The following is a 23,615-nucleotide window of genomic DNA, read 5'->3' as shown; positions in this document are numbered from 1 at the left end:
ATGTCCACCATCAAATATTTGAAATTTCCAGTCTATGCTAGGGTTCTAGCAGAGATTTCTGCTCTTGCGATGACGGAGAAGAGTTCGTTTGCCGATCGAGGAGAAGAAGATGGTATTCTTCTGTATTATAAGTACGTGGCATTGCCAGATATCGATGCCATTGTGCGGTTTTTCGAGACCAATTGCAGCTCGCTTGGTCTTCTCGGCCGCGTCCGTATCGGCCCAGATGGCGTTAATGTCACGGTATGAATTAAGATTCTTTTTGATGTTTTTGACAAAAAAATGGTGAGAATTAATTCAAAAATTGCATTGGTTGACACTTATTGATTTTATGTTGAGATGGATCGATCAGACAGCGGCTAGACCGATAGCTGCTTCAGCAGCAGTAATCTCTATGAGAAAAATGGATAAAATATCTCCTTTTAATGGAGGGATTATCGAATTAATCCGAACGGAAAAATCCTTCACCTTCAGTTTTTAAACATAATTATGCAGGTGGGCGGTAAAATATCGTCGTTGGAGAGACATATATCGATGATGAAGTCGAACGCTTTGTTCGAAGGGACTGACTTCAAGCTTGCAACCTGCCACTACCCTGCCGATGACAAAGTGTCCAAGGAATGCGGATTTTCATCCCTTTCTGTCCGCGTTGTAAAGGTGCCCATTCACTAATTTTTAAATATGAACTGCGGAAATTGATTTCCTCTTTGGATCCTTTTCAGTTTTGTGCAATTTTTAGCTTCTTTGAATCAGTGTTTTTTCAGATTAATTGGCATTTACACTTTGTAAAATTGTCGAAGTGAATTGATAAGCCTATTCTTGAGCATGCTTATTCCACTCTTATTTTATTATATTACGGGCCTTCAGAAATTTGTGACAGTGCCCCGCCAGTAGTTTTAAAGTAGAAACTACTGAAATAGATGTCTTCTTTTAATCCTTGTCTGTGAGATGCAATTTTTTTATTCCGTTTGAATCAATAATTTTTCAGGTGAAATTGAATTACACAGTGTAAAATTTGATAAGCCTATTCTTGAGCATGCGCTTTCCACTCTAATTTTCTTTTGTTATGGGCCTTTAGGAACTTGTAACGTTTGGACCCAATCCTCAGATGAAGTCACCTTGCATTTCAAACGCTGGGAAACATCTCTCCGCTGCTGAATTTCACTCTGTTTTGCTCGACGCCGGTTGGTAAAATGTCACAAGTTAAATTTCATCTTACAATAGAACCAAAAATAAGTCCGAGTTTAATTATGGGATATCCTAGAAAGAAAAAAGGGGAATTAAAGGGCTTAATGTCTTGTATAGTTAGATTTCTTCCAAGCGACATTTACTTCTCCTTTTACTACTCGCTCTCTTCTTCTCTCTTATGCAAGTGTTTTGTACACTAAGTTCGATTGTAATCCAGAATGTTTTGGATTGTTATTGAAATTTGAACAATCAGCATTGTTAATTCGCGTAATAATGAAAGTCTTGAGTGGAACGCTAATGAAATTAACGAACAGCAGGCCGTGTCGATTCTGAGAACACTGCAGAACGAAAAAAACTTTTCTTGTTGGATGCGAGAAACCTGTATGAGACGCGAATCGGGATGTTTCAGTCACCTGATGTTGAGACATTGAATCCGGGGATCAGACAGTTTAGTGACTTACCAGCATGGATGGATAAGCATTCCGAGCAATTGCGGAATAATCACGTCCTAATGTAACTTACCCGTCTCATAACCATTTATTAAGTATCTCCTCTTCTTAATGAATTATATCCTTTTAGGTACTGCACTGGTGGTATTCGCTGCGAGATGGCGTCAGCCTATCTCCGGTCTAAAGGTGATGGTTTTGAGAATGTTTATCAGGTGGGTCTGGTAAACTGCCTTTGTCTTCTGAATTAGAGTTACTAAGCTGATAATTAGAATTCGTCCTTTTGCTTTATTTAATTTCATTGATGGGAAAAAGAGTGATTATCTTGCTCGGGGATGTTTTCCTGTTTTTTCTATCGTATAGTCTATTTAGATGCTTCGACTCATGTTTTCCTCATTAAGTCAAGCGCTACGTTTTCCACGATCACTAATATCCAGGGAAAGCTCTCGTAGCTCTCTGGATAAGTGCATTTGTTCAACCAATTATCATTTTAATTGTCGATTGAGACATTGCATGCACCACTCTTTTTTTTTTTTGAAAAATAGTAGGGATGAACACCCGACTAGTCGGTGAACCTCCCACCATGACCTCACGGTCCCATCCTTTACAGTCCGATCAATCAAAATCTCCCTCTTGTCGCTCTCAGGAGCCATGCGGCCTTAAAATTTTCTGCTTCTTGTATAGCTCCATCCGTAGAGGCCGTTCTCCCCCTAAACAGCACCTCGTTTCTGTGCAACCAGACAGCCCATAGAACCGTTACGGCTCGACCACCTTCCTCGTTTCCTCTGTCTTTATAATTCTGTACTGATTCCCAGAACGCCCTTTCTGATGACACCTTTATCCTTGAAAATATCTGGCTGGCCAAGACCGTGCGAGCAAAGGAGCACTCAAAGAAGAGATGGTTGCAGTCTTCTTCGCCATTCAAGCATAGCGTGCACTGTGACGATGTATCGGGATATAACCTTCTATGGACGACTCTTGTCATTAATCTTCTCCTTGTCAACAGCCATCCAAAAAACCTCACCTTCAGTGGGACTTTCTGTCTCCATATCAATCTGCACGCCCTGAATACTGACGTGTCTTCGTCCTGCCCCTCCCGAATCTTCTCATTAGCCTTCTGGACCGAGAAGGAGCCATTTGTCCATGTCCAACTGTCTCCTTCTCCTTCTTTTGGTCGTAGCTGGATGAGGGACTGTTGGATGTCCATGAACTCAAGAACACGCTGGTCAGATAAGGCCCCTTGGATGATTGGGCTCCACGTGCCATCCGAACAGTCTCAAACTTGGGCATTGTGATTGTGTGCAAGTGCATACAATCGAGGGAAAATCACGCTCATGCTGGACCTCGGCTACCAGGCATCTTTCCAGTATTGAAAAGTCGCCACGCCGCGTAACTTGGCAGAAAAAAACCTTCTACTCTTGGGAAGATCTTTTTGAGCCCTTGCCAAAAAGGCGATGCTCCATGGTACGGCTTTGCCTTTCTGTCCCAATTCAGTCCCCTTCCATAGATGTCCTGTAGTGTTTCTATGACCAGATCCCCTCGTGGATTCATAATTCTCTCCATCCATTTGGTTAATAGTGCCATGTTCATACTCTGCAAATGTAGGACTCCCAGACCTCCAGCTTTGAAGGGCCGGCATAACTTATCCCATGCTACCATCGTAACTCCCCTGCTTCGTTCTGGTTTTGAGCCTTTCCATAAGAAGCGTCTCATCATGCCTTCTATTCTCTTCCTGATTCCCGTTGGCATCCTGAAAACTGAGAGATAGAAAATTGGAATGGATGATAATACCGACCTCAGCAGCACCAATCGGCCTCCTCTCAATAACACCTTTGCCTGCCATCCCTCTAGCCCATGTTCCATTTTCTCAATAACCGGTTGCCAATCTGCTTTCGTCAGCCTCCCCTTCATCAGTGGTAGGCCCAAATATTTCATTGGGAGTCTCCTAATTGGTGTGCTCAGTATCTCTGCACACTGTGCCTCCTCTTCTGGCGATAGCCCGTCGCACAACAAGACTGATTTGTTGAAATATTGATCCATGCTTCATCGACCTTCTTGAAATTCAGCAATTGTGGCCATCACCTCCGTACCAACCAGATCCGAGCATTTGATGTAAAAAAAGAGTGGGATGCCATCTGGTCCTGGAGCTCCCTCCCCGTTCAGCCCCTTAATTGCCGCCTTAACCTCCTCTTCTGAAAATGGCCAAATCAATTCCGCTTGACGTTCACGGCTCACCATCTTGGCGCCCCTTCTTTTTCTGTCCTTAACAGTTGTTGTCCTTTGACTTCCTTAATTCGTCTTTGCTTCTTGTTTCTTGCCTTCTGTACTGCAGTTTTGAGTGGAGGATTCTGGCTTGTGATGGTTGCTCTTTCCTGGCCCTTCTTCAGTCTTCGTAGTGTCTCCCCTTCTGACACATGCTCCTCGTTTCTGGTATTTGCCTCATTTTCAAAAAGATGAGCTCCTTTGGTTATGTTCTGCCTGGCGGTGTCCGCCCTTGGTTTCGATCCTGCTATACTGTTGCCCCATTGCCCAGTCTCTTCCCCTTTGACAATGCAGCTTGCTGTTTTGGTCGTGGCTTTCTTGGGTGTTCTCTTCCTCTGGTGTTATGAAATTTCTCAGTTGTGGCCTGTGTTCCACTTTGCCAGCTCCAGTCTCTTCCGTTCTTGTTCCTGTCGTTGGTGGTGGGGGCGGCGTCCGTGTAGCTAGCTTGACCTCAAGAGACCCCTCCGGACCCCTCAGTCTAACCATGGGAGGAATCACGGCCCCCTTGAGCCTTTCCACTTCCGTTATCACACAATTAGGGTCTCCGGGCACAAGTCCGGTTGAGATGATACGACAGAGTCTGCTGAATGATCTGATCATCTCCTCCAGCCCCGGCCTGATTCTATAACCCGTTGGAATATCTCGAGCCTCTAGTATAGTTGTAGCCCGCGCCTCCTTGGGTGCACCATTTATTGGGTTCTCGTCGCCATTGCTGCTCCACCTGACCGTTAAGCTGTTGCGTCCAGCCATTGACTCTGATGTAAGCCGCCATTGAGACTCCGCAGATGATTAGTTGTTCGTTATCCAGGGCCCATAGTTCTGCCCTATCTAGATTAGGACGTTTCTCCCATAGATCTTGTCTCACTTCCTCCAAGTTCGGGGCTCCTTTCAGGACTACTCCTATTAAACGTCTTCTGCTAATAGTTTCATCTATCTCCAGTCCTTGTCTGCTTTCGGGGCCTTTGGCATGCTTGTAACTTGTCTGTTGATTCCCGTTGTCCTTCATGGCATTTTTTTCTCCTCTTCCCTCACTGCAATTTGCCTGTCTATGTCCTGTCTTCCGGCAATTCATGCATACAATGGGTCCTGGGCATTCCCATGGGTGGTGCCCTTGAAACATAGATCGTATCTACACACTGCTTCGGATTGCACTTTCCTGTGACTACTTCTGCGGTGTTTAACTAAAACCCGGCCTTCTTCTTCATCTGGGATTACATTGTCTTGCTCCCCGGGATTGTTGAGGGTTCGTCCAGATCTCCTGGCAGCTGACAGATCCGGGTGCACAGCATTTCCTGTTTCTTGTTTTCATTTGTAGGTCCCTTGTGGTGTTCTGCCCTGTGGATTTCCAACAGTCCCCCTTTGGCTGGCCTGAAGCAATAACCAGCCTTCTCACTTCTTCTATCACCTCCAGTCTTATCATTTTGCCTCCTCTCTCCTTCCCCTAATCCACGGTAGGAGTTTTTTTTTTTTTTTTCGGCGTAAGCCCTTCTTCTTCTTTCCCCATTTTCTTGTTCTCCCCCTTCTTCGTGGTCTGGCTGCCTGCATCCATCTCTGGTATCTCTACCTACTTCCCCTCTGCCTGGCAGAAGTCGTTGCGATTCACGATGCAGATCGACCGAAGGGCCGTTCGACCACCATGACGACCGTCTCCATCTCTCCTCTCCTCTTCTGCCTCCGTTCACCCTGTCAAAAAACCACCCTCTATCTTCTCCTCTTCGAACACCCCCGGGATGACCTTGCCTCCTCGCTCCGCCTCTGCCATCACGGGAGAAACTTTGATGTACTTTTCCGCCTTCAACTCTATCTTCCCCCTTCCTCCTGGTCTCCTTGCATTCGAATTCCACGATAGCCTTTATCGTATTCCTTTCTGTCCCACGACTTGCCCAGACGGTCTTGGCCTATATCGCCGGAAAGAAGAACCGACCGCCGGAACTGTCCTCTCTGCCGCTCGCCCATCGGCTTCTTGAACCCCCCGACACGACCCATGGTCTGAAAGTGTCTGCCATCTCTGGCTCCGCTGCGTCCCCCGACTCCCCTTATGTGTGACATCGTCCTCCATCCACCTTCCCACTGGTTGGTCCTCTATTACCTCCTCTTCATCCGCCGCCTTCTCCCTTGTCTTGGTATTGCTTCCCCCCTCATACGGTCTTGCCACCCTCCCCGCCTCCACGTCTTCGCCCGCATACCACGTCCGGCCATTGGGGTGGTCCTCCCGGTTGTTTGTCCCTTCCGCCAAGCTCTTCCCGTTCACCGTTTACCTCCAGGAAGCTGCTGGTGTCGGCAGCAATAGCCTGAAGCGCCCTCTCAGCCTCCCCGAGCTTCAGACGGGCTTTGCTCTCCACATCACCAACCATAACCCTGCGGCCAAACGACTCCACAGCACCCCTCGCCCTTTCCCTGGCATCCTTGGGCAACAAGTTCGTCTCCACCCACACACCCCCGCCGTGCACGAAGGGAAACCCCAGCCCAGCCCTACTCAACCCGCTGGAGCCTTACCAGCCCAGCGGCAGAGCTCCTCCGGGGCCGAGCGCGGTGTCGCCCGCAGCCTCCCGGCCGGTGACGACCTCTGCGCGAGTTCACCATAGGACGGCCTTCGTGCACCACTCTTTTATTTTTTCTTACCTGACTTTCTTTATATATAATTGATAAAATTCGCAACCCTACTTGTGGCAGACTTGTCTTTTCCCCTTCTTTGTGTTTCATTTAAATAGTGCAGCCCTCCCTTTATAAGAGCAGGTAGACAATATTTGCAATTGGAAGCTCCTTGTCTCCTTTCTGCTCAAGTCCAAGGTCCCTCTCTCCTTCTGCAATCCCCATCCTCTGTGATCGTCTCTACCTCTCAGTGTCTTCAGGTGGCTGCATCTGGTTGATCCCAGCCTCCGCCGTTCAACCTCTCCTCTGACCATTCCCATTTCATCTCTCTATCCTGGTAACTCCCTCTTGCGTCTCGTGGGTGGAAACATATCTTTCACGAACGCTCCTCGTTAGCTCTTAAAGTCAGTCTCTGTTACGAGGATTTGTGGAAAGAAGTCGAATCATTTGCTAACTATTGGCCCTACAGTTTTATGGGCTTACAAAGCGGTCCCAAGATAATGGGCCATGTACATAAATGAAAAAGAAAGAAAGAAAGAAAGAAAAGAAATAAAAGAAAGAAATAGAAAAACCTGCTAAGCTGATGATAATGACGACGAGGCTCTCTTGCGGACACACTCGCCACATGTATGAATCTAGCTTGCGCACATGGCCTCCTAAGGGGATACCAGACACCTAGCTTTCCAGAGGGGATACATCTATTGCAGTATGCGGACGACACCACCTTTTTTTTAGAAGGTGGAGAGGAAGAAGCAAAAAATCTTTCCACAGTACTCGACTTGTTTGCAGATTTCTTGGGTCTACAAATCAATCGAGCCAAGTCAGCTTTCGTGAGCAGTGGGCTATCTCAGGAGGAGGAGACGCAGTGCGCTGGGGCCCTAGGTACACCAATCGGCAGTCTTCCGATGCGATATTTGGGCTTGCCATTGACCAATGGGCGGTTGTTGAAAGCGGACTGGCAACCAGTGATAGAGAAAGTTGAAAGATGTCTGGAAGGTTGGAAAGCCAAGGTTCTGTCTAGGGGGGTGGTTGGTTCTACTGAAGTCAGTACTGTTAGCAATCCCCATCTTCTATCTCTTCACTTTCAAAATGCCAGTTGGCATTAGTCAAAGATTAGAAAGCCTGATGAGAAGATTCTTCTGGAAAGGCGCAGAATCAGACCACAAGCGACGTTTGGCACTGGTGGCATGGGACACTGTCTGCAGACCCACCAGTCAAGGAGGGCTAGGAGTCTTGCACTTACCATGTATGAATACGGCATTACTAACTAAATGGGTGACAAGGCTCATGCAACCCAGTGAGGACCTCGTCATCCAGATGTTGCGGGACAGCTACGGTTGGGGTTTGAATTGGGAGGATAAAACAACCCCAATCAGAGAGGCGTCACCCTTCTGGCAAGGCCTTCGCCTAATTTTCTCCCAAGTTCATGAGTTTTACTCAGCCAGGCTAGGAGACAGCGCTATATTTCGCTTCTGGATAGACAAATGGGCACCATGCGGCCCCCTTTGTGATACATATCCGCGGTTATTTGCGCTCGCCCAAAATCCTGAGGCCACAGTGGGCGAATGTTGGGACAACATTTGGAACCCGGTAATTGACGGCGCTTTGTCAGACCAAAGGGTAGTTGAATGCATGGACATGCAGCAGGCCTTGCATCACATCCGACCATGTTTAGGAGCAAAGGACGGTTGGGTTTGGAGTAATGCCCCATTTTCAGTCGAAGAAGTCTATACAGGAATCCACCAAGGGAACGAGGACCAAACGACCATATCGACGTGCCAAGCTATATGGCGCCTAAAAGCCACCCTAGAGGTAATGATCTTCGGGTGGCTACTGTACCGCAAGAGACTGGTGACTCGTGCCTTCCTGAGACGGTTGTACCCAGAGATACCGACGATTTGTATCTTTTGCACGCAAGGAGAAGAGGACTATGACCATCTGTTCTTTGCATGCCCTTTTGCACGATCAACTTGGGTACTCAAACACATCTGGGAATCAATACGACATCAGCTGAGGCCTTTTGGGAATCCATGCAAATAAATGGAAATAGACGAAAAGAGGAAAGGGGCCGCGCACTGACGGTGCTCTGGGGAATATGGCTACATCGAAACGATGTGGTTTTCAGGGGGAGGCAGGCCTCACTGGACAGACTCACCCATGAGGTCGACAACCTCATTGCGGCATGGTTTCCGTGAGGGGAGAATAGAGAGAGGAGTGGTTAAGCATGCATCACACGGGCTCTAGGGCCCATGTACGTCTCGGGTGGTTACCGACTCGTCGGGTAACTGCCTTTTATTTGTTTCAAAAAAAAAAATTCTCTCTCTCCTCTGCCTCTTTTCCTCCTGTTGATATCCAGCATTTCGTCTTCCGCTACCGTCCCCTGGTTTCAGCAGTGTTCATCGTTCCAAACAAGCAGTGTCTCATCTCCCTCGCCCCCATCCCGAAAGAGAAACAAAATTCACTTTCTAATGTTTTATATTTCTACTTTTATGATGGAGCTAGAAGCAAATAGCATTGGGAAATAAAGTCATTAACTACTAATAATCATGTTTCATGTTTGTTGATAGACTTTGATGGTAGTTATATGTTCATGTGACCTTGTCTTGTTTGTTGTCTAGTTTGCCGTATGGCTCTCCAAATTGTTCCTCTTCATTGATTTTCTCCCGCTGTTCTGTGACAGTTATTTGGTGGCATTCAGAGGTATTTAGAGCAATATCCAGATGGTGGATTCTTCAAGGGAAAGAATTTTGTTTTTGATTACAGGTGGATACCCTTAATGCCCAATTTTCTTCCACTTAACGTCGAGTATACTCTTTTTGGATTGATCACCGAGTTCAGGTGATCTTTCCTCTTTTCTTTCAAAAAATAAAAAAAGGTCAAGTATACGCTCAGCATACAGAAAAGGCTTAGCGGGATCAATTTGTCATTCAATAACCCTGAACCGCTGTTTATTATTGCTTTTATAAGCTAGGAAATTTTGATCCCCCTGAGAAGCAAAATGGCATTTTCTATTTCTCAGATTGTAATGTGTCATGTCGTTTTGATATAACCTTGACTTCTGGGCATGCCTGAAATTCCATCCTCGTACTGTTTGATAAGGACTAATCATTGTCAACTTTGGGATTTAGGGTTTCTGTTGGAAGCCGTAGCATGACTATGTTAGGATCATGCCTACTGTGTGCTTGCTCATATGATGACTACACACCCAGGTGCCGCTGCACTTACTGCAGAATGCTAGTTCTTGTGTGCCCTACTTGTCAAGTATGTTCTAGATATCCTCTCTCGGGTCGTTGTATTTATTAATTTCATATATATCCTTACTTATTTCTTCTTCTTATTCTCTTGAATTTCAGACTCTTTGAGTTCTTTTATCAGACCTTTTAAATTTGAAAATTGTATCTAATTGCTTTTCCAACTTGGCCTAGATTATTCTTTTGATCATAAAAATGCGACTGGCTTTCCTTATTTTATACATTATCTTTCTGTTTGATTGGGTTGAACTGGGCTAGAAAAACGTTCTGATGTCATAATGTTTCGTGTTTGATATCACAAAAGGAGAACAAAATTCTGCGATATTTGCTTTCAATTTGGTAAATGCTGTAGACTTTGTTTTTATACCTTTTGACTCAACTGAATGCGATAAGTTTCGAAAATCCCTATATCAATTATTTGCCAACATAAGCAATGCTGAGCCGTCTGAAATGCCTGATGTTTTGTTTATGTTGTTGAATCCTGATCTCTAATTCCTTTTTGTCCATTTTCAAAATCAAGTTTACAAATATTTAGTGTCATTAGTTGGAGAATAAATATCTTTCCTTCATTCCTCAAATATGTTTTTAGTATTTTATTTTTGTTTGGGCAGTTCCCAATTATAAAATCAATCACTTTTTTGCTTTCAAATTTCTGATGCATTGTTGTTTCCTGAAACAGAAAGAGACAAATGTCTATGTTTGTGAACTTTGTCAGAGTCATCGAAACAAACGGGAGACAACCAAGCCAAGAGATGATGAGAATTTTCCTTCGGTTGTGACCCATATTTCTCCAGTGGCTGAGATAGGCCCCACAACTCCATCAATTCATTCTCCAGGCCCTGCTAACGGTAGTGTATTATTTTAACCAACAGCCAAAACTAGTATCTCTTAACTGTGGTTCTCTTGGACTTGGGGTTTGGCTTTCATCAACGTCAATTTCATTGTCTTTTGTTGACATTGATAAATTTTAGGGTGGTTGGCGATGATGATGGATTTGATGAGGTTAGCATTCACAGTTGATGTTAACGATGACTAAGTAAAAGAACAGAGATCAAGAAGATGGAAGAAAATAAAGAGAGGTAGCTTAATTAAAATAATATCAACATTGGCTTGGTGATGACAAGGCTGATGTTGACAAATTTTTCTTTTAGAAAGGATGATGTTGACAAGAATGTTGACGCCAGTAGGCATTGACTACTTTTCTTGTTTAAAATTTTCATCATTTTTTTGTCAACCATCCTCACCGTCATCGTCTATGACAATTCATCATCTACCAGTGGATGATGATGACAAGGATGATGATTCATAATACTTTCATCCACTCGTCATTGTCATGATACAAACATCCACACCTTTTGGAGGAGATGACATTCATAATTCAAAATTCAGTTCATTGAGTTACTCCCTGCAATCATCGATACTTAGTCTCTGTTGTTGCTGACAGATATCATTCAGAAAAGGAAGCTTAGGATACTGTGCTTGCATGGATTCCGGCAGAATGCTTTGGGTTTCAAGGGAAGAACTGCATCACTTGCGAAAAAGCTGAGAAACATCGCTGAGCTCATCTTTGTAGATGCACCCTTTGAACTTCCATTCATTTATCAGCCACGACCTAATCCTGAGACGAGTCATGGTTCCATGGGGTCTTCACAGAAACCTCCAGAGACCCAGTCGTGCAAGAAAAAATTCGCTTGGTTGGTTTCATCATCATCATCCCCATCATCTTCATTGTCATCGTCATCTTCATCACCGTCGTCATCGTCATCTTCATCATCATCATCATCGTCGTCATCGTTGTCATCATCATCATCTTTGTCATCTTCGCTGTCGCTACAGTCATCATCACCATCATTGCCTTTGCTGTCATCATCATCATCATCACTGCCTTCATCATCGGCATCATCATCATCATCGTCATTATCATCATTATCACCATCATCCTTGTCGTCGATGTCATCTTTGGCGGACCCTGTGGGAGGCTCAGGCTGGGAAGTGGCAGGTCAACCATTTGATCCTCTACAGTACAAAGAGCAGACAAGTGGATTCCACGAATCTTACACTTACCTGAAGGAAGTATTCTCTAAGATGGGGCCATTTGATGGAATTCTAGGGTTTTCTCAAGGGGCAGCCATGGCTGCCCTTGTCTGTCACCAGCAGTGGGTTTATTCTAACCTCAGCACCAATCCTGACTTCAGATTTGCAGTTCTATGCTCTGGATTTTCATTAATCCCACATCCATCATCCATGATAAGATGTCCATCTCTTCATATATATGGTATAAATAGAGGAAGAGACAGGCAGATTGATTGCCAGGCAAGCCTTGAACTAGTGGGTAAGTTCGACCCGGGATGCGCCGTGGTTGTTCAGCATGACATGGGTCACATCATCCCCACTCAGGCTCCTTATATAGACCAGATTAGAGATTTTCTAAGGCAGTTCCTTCCTGATTGAAACTGTATCAATTTTCAAAATCGAGAGAGATTAATTTTGTTGTATGGAAAAATATTTAGTTTTCATGGGTTTTCTGTGATTTTTGGGGAGGGTTGAGTTTTTATGTTTATGAATGAATTTTTTATCTTTAAAGCCCCTAAAGCAGTACAGATATGGTTGGTGGCATTAACTTTTATTTTAATTGTTCAATCGAAACGGAGGAAACACTTTTTTTATCTATTGGTGACCTTTGTTATCAATGTCATTGCAAGAAGTTAACGTGCCTTTGGGATGATCATGTCATATGCATGATGAGCAAAGTCTTCAACCAGGATGCAGAAGTATTAGTGCTGCCATTAAAATTAACTGAAATAATAAACGGTGCACAGTAAATGAGAATTTACTTATACTCATAAAGAAGCATAAAATGCGTATTAGCGAGGGTGTTTTGAGCTATTTTATGAGTAAAAGTAAATCCCCTTTTGCCTCAAAATCAACTAAAAAATTAAGATCATATATTGATGTGATCAATTTTCAAGTTGATTTATAGATGGAAAATCTAATCTACGAAACCCCATTTCTTTCTTCCCTGTCTCTCTATGTTTCATACTCAAACATTCATCCCTTAAGTCTCTGTCCGCACAATCTCTCAACTATTGTATTTTCTGAATTATGTAATTAATATTTCCAAATATATATACATATGTATCAGTAAATTTTAATTACGCAATGGCATTTAGGTCAGTGTACATTTATTTAAACTTTTAGCTCTACATTATTAGTTAATCTCGTGGTCTTATATTATTTTGTAAAATGATTAAAATCATACTTGTTGCATGATATATTGTACATTTTTTATTATTAGTCTAATTAGACTTACTTGAAAAAAAGAATCTGGTTAATAGCCTGATCCAATTTAATTGATTTGGTTGATCAATTTTTGAATCGCCCTCTTTATGTAATCTGCTTTTTCAATCATAAAGCAACTGCTATTGGCCAATCAAATATGAGAATCCAGATGTTGTTCAAGACCTTGGTATAAAAGGATTTATCTGCATTTCATATATACAAAATACATCTTTAAAGCTTGCAGTTGCTTTTATTATGAATATTCAAACTATCTAAACATGATAGAAATGGTGTTCTCTAATGATTTCCCCTCGCATTAGTACCAACCAAAATGATCAATTAAAGTTTGATAGTTAACCGTACCCTAAATCACTCAGGAGTCTCGAGTGGATGGAGGGTTTTCCACAAAAAGTAAATAGTGACAGTAAAGGCTACACGAGAGAGGTAACATAGTCCTTCATATTTTCTAAGTAGGGATTGTGGTTTGGATTGGATCCGATCGGATCGATCGAATTGTGATTGAATGATTTGAACGATCAATAAGAGAGTTGATCTGAACAGATTGAATCTTTCTATCGGAAAAAAACTTAGTTTGACTTCAAATAAATTATTCGATCAATTAGTTTGTTCATTCATGTTCGATCGAACATTTGTTCGAACAGTACAAACATAAGCGAACAATTCAGCAATCAAATAGAAATGCAGAATTTGGGATTACTTTTGTCAAGAAAACAGTATGAGGGAAATCTTACTTTCCAAAAATTATATAAAATGAGGTACATAAAAGACAGAGGCATAAATTTGGAAGTAGCCATTATAAGTTAGCCATTATTATGTAAATGATCTCTAATTATGGTAAAAAATATAATGGAGTACTAAGGTATGAGACTATGAGTAGATTGGAGAGAATTATAAATCACCATTATTGGAAAATATTACATAATTCTGTATTAAAAAATAGGGTTAATATCACGTGACAGTCCAAACCACGTCGAAAGTCTGCGATCTAACCTTAGCTTTTTTTTTGGTACGGTATACCCAAACTCACTAAGTCATCTACGATATATCCTGGTGATGACGTGGAGTCCATCGTGGCTGCCAGGTGGATCGTCGACCAGTTTTTGACCTGGCGGAACCCACCTGGCAGCCACGCTGGACTCCACGTCATCACCGGGATATGTCGACCTGCCAAGGGTTTTCCGGTAAGAGAGAGAGGGGCATTCTAGAGAGAGAGAGAGGCGGGCTAGAGAGAGAGTACGGGCTAGAGAGAGGCGCCTGCCTCGCCGCCCTCCACCTCGGCTCCTCCCTCCACGCCTTCTCGATCCGCCGCTCGACCCCTCCGGACCTCTTCCTCACCAACTCCCTGATTGACCTCTACGCCAAGTGCGGCGCGATCGACAAGGCTCAGGCTCTGATCTTCGGCTGCGCCGTCAACGGCCGCGCCGGCGAGGCGCTGGCGCTGTTCGGGGAGATGACGTGGCCGAATCCGGTCACCTTCCTGGCGGCGCTGATGGCTTGCAGCCACGCCGGGCGCGTGGACGAGGCGCTGCGGCTGCTGCAAAGGATGCGGTCGGAGCACCGCCTCGAGCCGGGCGCGGCGCACTACGGCTGCGTGGTCGACGCGCTCTGCCGCGCGGCGGCAACGCGACGGCGGCGGAGGTGGCCGCCGGCTCGGCGCCGACCGCCGTCCTGTGGAGGATGCTGATGAGGGGGGAAGTTGGCGGCGCTTGGGCGGCGCGGCAGCGGTTACGGGATCTCGGGCGGAGGGCAGCGGAGATGACGTGGTGATGGGAATGTGTACGCCGCCGCCGAGATGTTGGAGGAGAAGGAGGAGGCGAGGTCGGGGATCCGACGGCGGGATCATGGCTGGAGCGTGATCGAGATCGACGGCCGGATGTACGAGTTTGCCGGCGGGGATCGCCCTTGGCATCGCCAGCGGAAGGAGCTTCTGGAGATTCTCCGTCGCATTTCTCTGATCTCTTCCTCTTCGTTGTAGATTTGTGATTGGGACGACGATCATCGCTGCCGCATTGCCCGGATCAATCCTCCTCTTTGTTGTAGATTAGTGATGAGGACGACGATCTTCGCTAAGGCATTGCTCGGATCAATCTTCCTCTTCGTTGTAGATTTGCGATGAGGACGACGATCATCAAAGCATTATTGCTCAGATCGATCTTCCACTTTGTTGTAAATTTGCGATGAGGACGACGATCTTCGCTGATGCATTGCTCAGATCAATCTTCCACTTGGGTGTTAATTTGCGATGAGCACGACGATTTTCGCTGCTGCATTTCTGAGATCACTTTTCTTGTTCGGTGTTCATTTGCGATGAGCACGACGGTCTTCGCGGCCGCATTTCTCAGATCACTCTTCCAATTCGGAGTAGATTTGTGATGAGGACGACGATGATTTCTTGGATCACTCTTCCACTTCGTAGTAGATTTGCGATGAAGATGACGATCGGCGCGGCCGCATTGCTCAGGTCTCTTCGTTTTCGTTGTATATTTGTGATGAGGACGACGATCTTTGCTGCAGCATTGCTCAGGTCTCTTCGGCTTCATCGCAGATTTATGAGGAGAACGATGATCTCTGCTTCAGAATAACTCAGATATCTTCTGCTCCGTTGTAGATTGGCGAGAAGAACGTCACTCTTCGCCACCGGAGCTAAGATCTCTTCCACTTCGTTACAGAAATACGAGAAGAACGGCGATCTTCGCAGTCAGCTTTCTCAGATTTCTTCCTCTTCCTTCTAGATTTACGAGAAGAACGACAATTTTCGGAGACGAGATTTCTCCGATCGCTTCGACTTCGTTGCAGATTTACGAGGAGAATGACGATTTTCGGAGACGAGATTTCTATGATCTCTTCGACTTCGTTGCAGATTTACGAGGAGAACGACGATCTTCGCAGATGAGATTTCCATGTTCTTTCAAGGAATTTCTTTCTGGTACTTCTTCCACGAACTTATACCAAGATGCCGATCTCTGGAACGCCTTCTCGTGTTGCATTCTGGCAAGAATGCATTCTTAGCATGAGAAACGTACCCCGGGAGACGTTCTTTCCCGGATTGCATTCTCGGTCTCTTTCTCTCTCCCCCCCCTCACTCTCTGTTCATAAATTTCCCACACTCTCCCGCGCGATTTGATTTGGTCGGGTCTCTCTAGAGTGCCTCTCTCTCCCTTTTTCTCTCTACAAAATGCCTCTCTCTCTCTAGAAAACCTCTCTTTCTCTCTCTAGAACCTCTCTCTCCTTCTCTCTATCTCTAGCCCCCCTCTCTCTCTCTCTAGAATGCCCCTCTCTCTCTTACCGGAAAACCCTTGGCAGGTCGACATATCCCCGTGATGACATGGAGTCCAGCGTGGCTGCCAGGTGGGTTCCGCCAGGTCAAAAACTGGTCGACGATCCACCTGGCAGCCACGATGGACTCCACGTCATCACTAGGATATATCGCAGATGACTTAGTGAGTTTGGGATATACTGTACCAAAAAAAAGCTAAGTTTAGATCGCAGACTTTCGACGTGGTTTGGACTGTCACGTGATATTAACCCTAAAAAATATTATATAGATGACAAAATGTTTAACTTGATTAAATGACCAACACGATGTCTCCTTACCACGTGGGATGACGTTACAAGATCGAGTGAGAGGACGTCACATGGCGGTGATGTTGCCGGCCACATGGATGGCTGACCTCCCCGATGGAGACCACATCATGTATGGCGGTGACCAAGCCATGTGTCGTGGCTTGGTGGGACGACGTGATGTGATCGAGTAAGAGGACATCACACGGTGAAGTCATTGTCGACCACGCGGACAGGTGACGTCCCTGGTTGAGATCACATCATTACCGTGCATCAACGAGTCGACATGCCATGCTCGGACGAGACAACATGAAGGGATTGAGTGAGAGGACGTCACATGGCGGTGACGTCACCAGCCAAGAGGACGTATGACGTCCACGGTGGAGACCAGGATGACGTGTTGTGACCGGACGAGACGATGTGACATGATCAAGTGGGAGGACATCACTCGGCGGTGACATCAATACCTCAATGCTTTTTGCGTTAAGATTGTGTTGGTTGTATGTGACGACGACCCGACTAGGGGAAAACAGTCTCTCTATTAGTGCGGAGGTTGGCCAAACTGATAAAAACTGTTTCTTTATCTTCAATAATCAAGGGAAGTGTTGTTACCCATTTTGCTGCAACCATGAGAATGCGTCTGTCATAAGGTAGAAAAAAGAAAAAATGTAGTCGTCCAACTCATTCGTAGAGCATGCTGACCCATGATCTGAATCATGCATCATATGGAGTTTCAATCCTTGCGAGAAAATATCAACAATGAGGCTTGCTACTGGTAGTGTTTCTATCCTACCAATTTGATATGGAATATCAGTTCCTCGTTCTGCCATAGTTTGAAGCATATGGCACACATGGATTAAGATGATTGAGTGTCGTAATGGATCTGTGGACGCTAATTTCATTGCTGTGTGAAGCGTGGCGACAACATTTACGACTAAATTGCGCTTTAGCATAAATGTGTACTTTGACAACTTTGTCACCATTTGGTTGATATCGACTAAGAGCGAAACGCGTGCCACTTTTGTCAAGCTCCCACTATAGTTTTTGAAATACATGAGCGATCTTTCTAAGTGCGCATTCAACAAGGTAACAATACCTACAACTACAGGTACTGTCAACACAGTCGTCCTGGTGGATGAGTTTGTGGCCTCTACGAATGGCTTCAAAATCTTTATGAACTTGGTAAGCATGTCCCACTTGTTATTAGCAATGTGAAGGTTTCGTTGTTCCGGATCGAGGAGGATGCCCATGGTGAACAAGGTCTGCCTCCTCTCCACCATTGCTTTCAACATGCCGTGGTTGGAATTCCACCTTGTTGGCATGTTGAGGCAAAATTTCTTGCAATTTGGAATCCCAAGGGTTGCACATATTTCCCAATATTTTTTAGCTCTGCTCGTAGACCCCCTTATCATAGTTATCATGTCTCTAACTTGTGACACAGCTTGCCAAAGAGAGTAGAACTAGCACTTGTACCAGATGACTCCCTCATTGGATCTCCTCCTAAGTCATGTTGATATCATCCTCCTCTACGAACGCCTTCTCTTAAATGCGAAGCTTTGCTAGCCCAGCTTGGACAGCTAGGTTAATAATGTGTAAAAAACATAAAACATAATAGGATCCGTGAAGCACATATTCATATCCACTAATTTGTCTACCAATACTTTCATCATTATACATTTGCTTAAACCATTATCAGTCGTAGCTGCAGAATGATACATAACATAACAATACATAAAATTACATTAGCTGTGACAAAAAAAACATTACAATACATAAGATAAACGTGGAAGTATTGGTACGTGATATACCTTAGTCGTGAGCTCGAATTCTTCAAGCAATGATTTAACAACTTTGCTCATTTTCTCCTTAGAATGGTCGTGGGCTAGTTCCCAAATAGATAATAACCTGTTCCTTAACTTCCACTCGGCATCAATCCAATGTACATTGATGCCAAGTAGAATAATATCATTCTCCGATGTCTATGCGTCCATAGTTAGGGAAATATGGTCGACATTTGTGAGTTCTTGGTCGAACTGATTCTTCATTTCGCGATATAATTCTGTGAATGACTCCTTAGCTACTCTCAAACTTGCAACATGCATGTCGAATTGTGCACAAAATTGAGACCATCTCACAAAACCCTCACTGTCCACTATACACCCATGCTAGGTCCTCAATGCATACGAGCTGTCCAAGCTCTACTTTAGTAGTTTCAGGGATAATCCCAGTCCCTTGAGGGTCTTTCCCAGTGTGCGGGCCACCTCATAATGGCTCAGCAATTGATTTCCTTCTCTTTGGTAACCCCTTCAACTTATCGTGTATAGCACGATGAAATTTCTCAAGATGACTCCAAAAGAAAGGTGTAATTCCATGCTTATTGCTATTGATGATGGCCTTGCTTGGGGGGGGGTGGGTGGTGACCTTAGTGCATACTTTACATACATATTGTTGACGTCATGTCTTCCTGAAATACTGGAATACCTTGGACCTCGGTGCATGGTGCCTACTTGTTGCGGTCGACCCTTCGGGTGTTAGATCATTCCCCTTGCTAGGCATACCATCATCTTATGTGTTGTCATTTGTTTGAGCACCCGTGTGCTCACCATCGCAATGTGAACCAATAAGAGATGAGCTTTCAGGTGTCTCCTCATCCCTAATAGACGAATATCCAAGAGATGAGTCTGCATGTCTATCAAAAGGCATATCTATGGAATCCATTGCACCTGTGATGGGGGACCATCCAACTTCAAAGACCCGTTGAACCAGTTCATCGAGCGAGGGTTCACGCATGAGACCCAGCCTTCGGAGTACCCGGCCTAGTCAGTATGCCACAAAGGTTTGCCGTTATCTTTCCTTACATTTTCCTTGTCTAGTAGGCCTTGTATGTCGGCTGAGCATGCCTTTGTTTTTGTTTGTTCGCACGTGTTTGGACCACTGTACTGACCTTCATGTTGGCGCGTGTATGAACCATGTGTGGGCGTGTTAGGGTCTCTCTCTCCTATTAGGGGGCTCTACTTGCTTTAATTGGGCCTTCTCCCCTTTATTTCTAAGGGGAAGGCCCGTTTTCGTTATTATGCTCAATAATATATCAAGAATGTTATAGGAATTTGTTATAGAAACTTGCCCTTGTAAAAATAAGGGTTTTGCTTAACCACGAGTAAACGAGCTCGAGGTGTTCTCAATCGGCGAAGCCTCTAAGGTGTTCTCTATCGGCGAAGCCTCCATTGCCTTTTGTTGAGGTGTTCTCAATCGGCGAAGCCTCTTTGGACTGAGCTGAGGAGTTCTCAATCGGCAAAGCCTCCAAGTACTGAGCTTAGGATTTCTCAATCGACGAAGCCTCACAGCCAATCCTTGCTCTCTCATTTTATAATTTAACTTCTATAATATATTTTAAATTATATAATATAATAGGTATGTATTTAAACTTATTACCTGATATTATAACTCCTATACACCATTTTCTTACTAAAATAGCTGATTTTAGACTCCCGTTTAAACTATGTCTAAAATCCTGGTTCTAAGGGCTGTTTTTTTCTTACAGACCTGTTCTAACCTTCCTATGATACTATGGGGTACCTGGGCTGATCACACACTTAATTTCTGTTCTCATAAATTTTGTCCTATATATTAGGTTCTATAAAGTATATTTTTTTCCCCTATAAAAGGTGGGCCTGCACAAAAGAGAAGGGAAGAGAAGGAAAATATTGAGAAAATGTGATTTTGATGTTTTTCCTTAATTTAGGTGTTTTTAGCTATTTTGAGGTTTTTGCATTATTTACCAAAATCCCATTGTTAAGTTAGGAACGAGAGAAAAAACCCCTAGTTTTGCCACTGTCGCCGTCGCTCATGGATCGTCCATGGTGCCCTGCGTCGACATCGGTCATCCCGCACTGCCACGATCGCCGTAGCACCCTGCGGCTGCCGTTGCAGCGCGCTGTCGTCGTAGTCGCCATGTGATGTTGGACGTCGTCGATGGTATCGTCCGACGGGTATATCACTAATGTATGTAACTACGTGGATGCAAATGTCCTAGGTGGAGTGTACGTGCAGGGCCGATGAGTGGGAATTCGCTGAGTTCTGAGCTCCGGAGTGGGCAACCGATGATGATGAGGCTGACCTTATGACCCTCGTCGGAATGACGATGGCGGCTACGGCGCCAAACGGAATAATTCTGTAGGGGCTTACACGTAACGGACGGGCTCGACATGTACCTAGGAAGACTATCAAATCATAGTTTTCTCAATAATTCTCTCTCACCTAATCTAACCCGGTGTCGTGCAGCACAGTCAAACATATACTGGAAGACATAACGTAACTGACGAGCAAGAGGAACGATGTACCTAGACGGTGTCGATGTTCTTTGTCGACGGCTTCATCGGTGCGTGGGCCGGTTCAGGTCAGATAGGCAGAGGCGTGCCAATGACGGGCATGGCTTGGCTCAACCGACAGCAAGGTCGTGATGCGAGAGCTTGATATCGGAAGAATGAAGCAAGATTACGAGACTGGAGATGGTAGCGACATCACAAGGGGCTTGGTGGCCAAAGACCGGTGCCCTGGGACTAATGCAATTGGCGATGACTCTAGCACAAGCGTCCGCTGAGTAGCGAGGTGGCGCTCGGACAATGTGCGCGCCGATCCCTGGGATCGTCTTGGGCAATCCACTGACGGGCTGAGACGGTGAGCACCAGCAGCGGTGGCGCACCGGCTCGCATACGCTCAAGCGTGAATGCGCAAGGGGACAAGCATGACAGTCGAATTGATCTGGCGTCACCTCTCGCAGGGCATGCTGAGAGTTGTTTGCAGGCAGCCGGACTAGGGTTGGCAGGTCCAAATTTGCCAACAAATTAGGAACCAGCAACGGTGGAGGCCACGTACAAAGTCTTGACAAATCAGCATCTCACAACACCCACATTCATGAGTGGAGTGATACTGGGAAGGTCAAATGTCTAGGTCGGTGAGACACCGGCGCACACGCCAGAAGTTCACCAGGCGCTGCTTGGAACCGATAATCGGGTGTTGGGGAAGACTGGCTGCTGCTCCTCTTGTGTAGTCCACAAGTAACACGACGCTAGGCTATGACTGTGAAGTGCACCGATGCCTCAGAGGGTATGATTCAAGTTAGAAAATGCAAGGTACCAGTTGGCAGGTCGATACGCGCGGGTGAGTCAGCGGGGCAAATGCATTGACGAGGGTCTGGATGATGATGGTGGAGAATGGGAGTTTTTTTTCTTCTGACACCCTTCACTCCTTTAGTCCCTCCTCGCCAGTGGCCTAACGCTGGCCGCGTGGACAGTTCGGGCCGCAACGCTGATTGCTGATCTCAAACGTGGACATAGCTCGGTGGAATGGTCAACCAATACTCACGACTGTATTGATGCGTCTTTCAATTGATGAGTCGCACGGGCAGATTCATCGTTGGGAGAGAGGAACCTGCAGGCAACACGATCGATCGGGCAGCAGATTTCCTCCTCACCTCCTACTTCTTCCTCCTCCTCTCTCCTTCTTGATGAGATCTGAACAATGATGAATAACTGCAACAACTGAAATCCAGATCTGAGGAGAATGCGGTCCCATCATGACCTTATATAGGGCCATGATGGGCCACTTAGAAGGAGTGCAACAAGGGGGAGTCCAATAAGTGACCCCCCCCCCTTTTACAACACATATAAGAAAATAACAGATAAAATGACATGAAATTAAAATGATATGAACGGATACGAAAACATGGTGATATGGACCCATCATGATGAGTAGGGTGCACTCGTCGTGACGAAAACTAAATAGAAATCAAAACGACTAAAAACAGATAATTAAAATACGAACACGTGCGCGGACGTGCTCTACCATGAGTATTCAAACCGGGGCATCTTCACGGATGCTTTGGCGTGCCAATCGGGCTGGACACGGACCGACGGTGATGCTGATGATGATGATGATGTCTCCGATGATGTTTTGTCGACGTTATTCGGGCGTGCTCCATCACCGTAGTTGCCACAACAGCCACCCGCGGCCTCTGTGGCCTCCGTAGCAGCCCGTGGGTGTAGCGGCAGCCCGCTGCCGTCACACCAGCTGCACGCGCCCTCTCACGGTTGCCGCAGTAGCCGGTGGCCGTTGCAACTGCCCACGGCCGTCGTGGTCACAATAGCCTTAGCGGCTGCCGCAATTCTTCGTGACCACAACATTCCTAGCGGCCGACGTAGCCCGCCATGGCTGCACCAGCCCTAATGATCGCCGTAGCCACCAGCCATGACTGTCGCATCCATCAGCTGCAAATGCAGCCGTTGGCTGCTAACTGGGCCACAGCCTGCCCCACCATCTGACTCTACGCTATCCGCACCCGCTGCCGCCAAACTCGTTGCCACGACGCCCGTTGCCTCAGTGCACACCATCGTTGCCCTTGCTGTTGTTGTGTCATTTCCCCAGGCCGTCGCGTTCGCTGCCATCGTGCCATGCCACGCCGCCGCTCCACCGCACCCTGTCACCATTGCGTCATCGCGCCACCGCAACATGCTATCGCTATGCCATTGACGTGCCCCTTGCAGCGTCCATTATTACGCCGCCGTCGCGTCTACTCACGCTGGCACGCCTACTCACACCGCTGCATCTACCTGCGCCGTCATCACGCCTACGTGCAGTTCACTGTCCATTGCTATCGAAACAGACATCATCCTGCCTGTTGCTACTAGTACGCTCATAACTCCCCCTCGTCGTTATATTATTTCTTTCAGTGCCTCCAAACGTTTCTCCACCGCTGGGGTTAGATTAGTGATAGATAGGATTCACGCTCTGACAAATAGGATTTCAATCAGTATATCCTTGGTTCAGACCGTCAAGGGCGTGTGCAAAAGCGGCAGTAGCCGACTGTCGGCCTTCAACCTGACATCCGGATCATCGGGAGCCTAGTGTCATTCCCAGGTCACGATTACCGTAGCTGAATGGTCGTTGTGGTATGTCAAAGTTGGATTTATACTTCTCAGTGATTTCATCGTTGCATCATCCCTTGCATTACATCCAC

General features: G+C 45.8%; 1 protein-coding gene across 3 annotated transcripts; it reads left to right on the top strand.

Annotated features, from left to right (window-relative positions):
- The first annotated feature begins 6 nt into the window (after positions 1 to 6).
- Positions 7 to 12,269, top strand: LOC144713419 (rhodanese-like domain protein). Of its 3 annotated transcripts, none has more exons than XM_078587977.1 (9): positions 7 to 243; positions 496 to 657; positions 1,079 to 1,184; positions 1,506 to 1,701; positions 1,768 to 1,849; positions 9,169 to 9,251; positions 9,617 to 9,749; positions 10,419 to 10,587; positions 11,184 to 12,269. In XM_078587977.1, exons 1-9 carry the CDS (start codon positions 70 to 72, stop codon positions 12,188 to 12,190), a joined length of 2,112 nt encoding a protein of 703 aa, XP_078444103.1. In that variant the 5' UTR covers positions 7 to 69; the 3' UTR covers positions 12,191 to 12,269. The 3 variants fall into 3 exon arrangements, with proteins under 3 accessions (XP_078444103.1, XP_078444096.1, XP_078444110.1); XM_078587970.1 differs by having other exon boundaries at positions 1,503 to 1,701; XM_078587984.1 differs by lacking the exon at positions 1,079 to 1,184 and having other exon boundaries at positions 105 to 243.
- Positions 12,270 to 23,615: the final 11,346 nt, after the last annotated feature.

The sequence above is a fragment of the Wolffia australiana genome, chromosome 1, assembly GCF_029677425.1.
Source record: "Wolffia australiana isolate 7733 chromosome 1, ASM2967742v1".
NCBI classification, from domain to species: domain Eukaryota; kingdom Viridiplantae; phylum Streptophyta; class Magnoliopsida; order Alismatales; family Araceae; genus Wolffia; species Wolffia australiana.
This window is presented reverse-complemented; position numbering and strand designations above follow the sequence as displayed.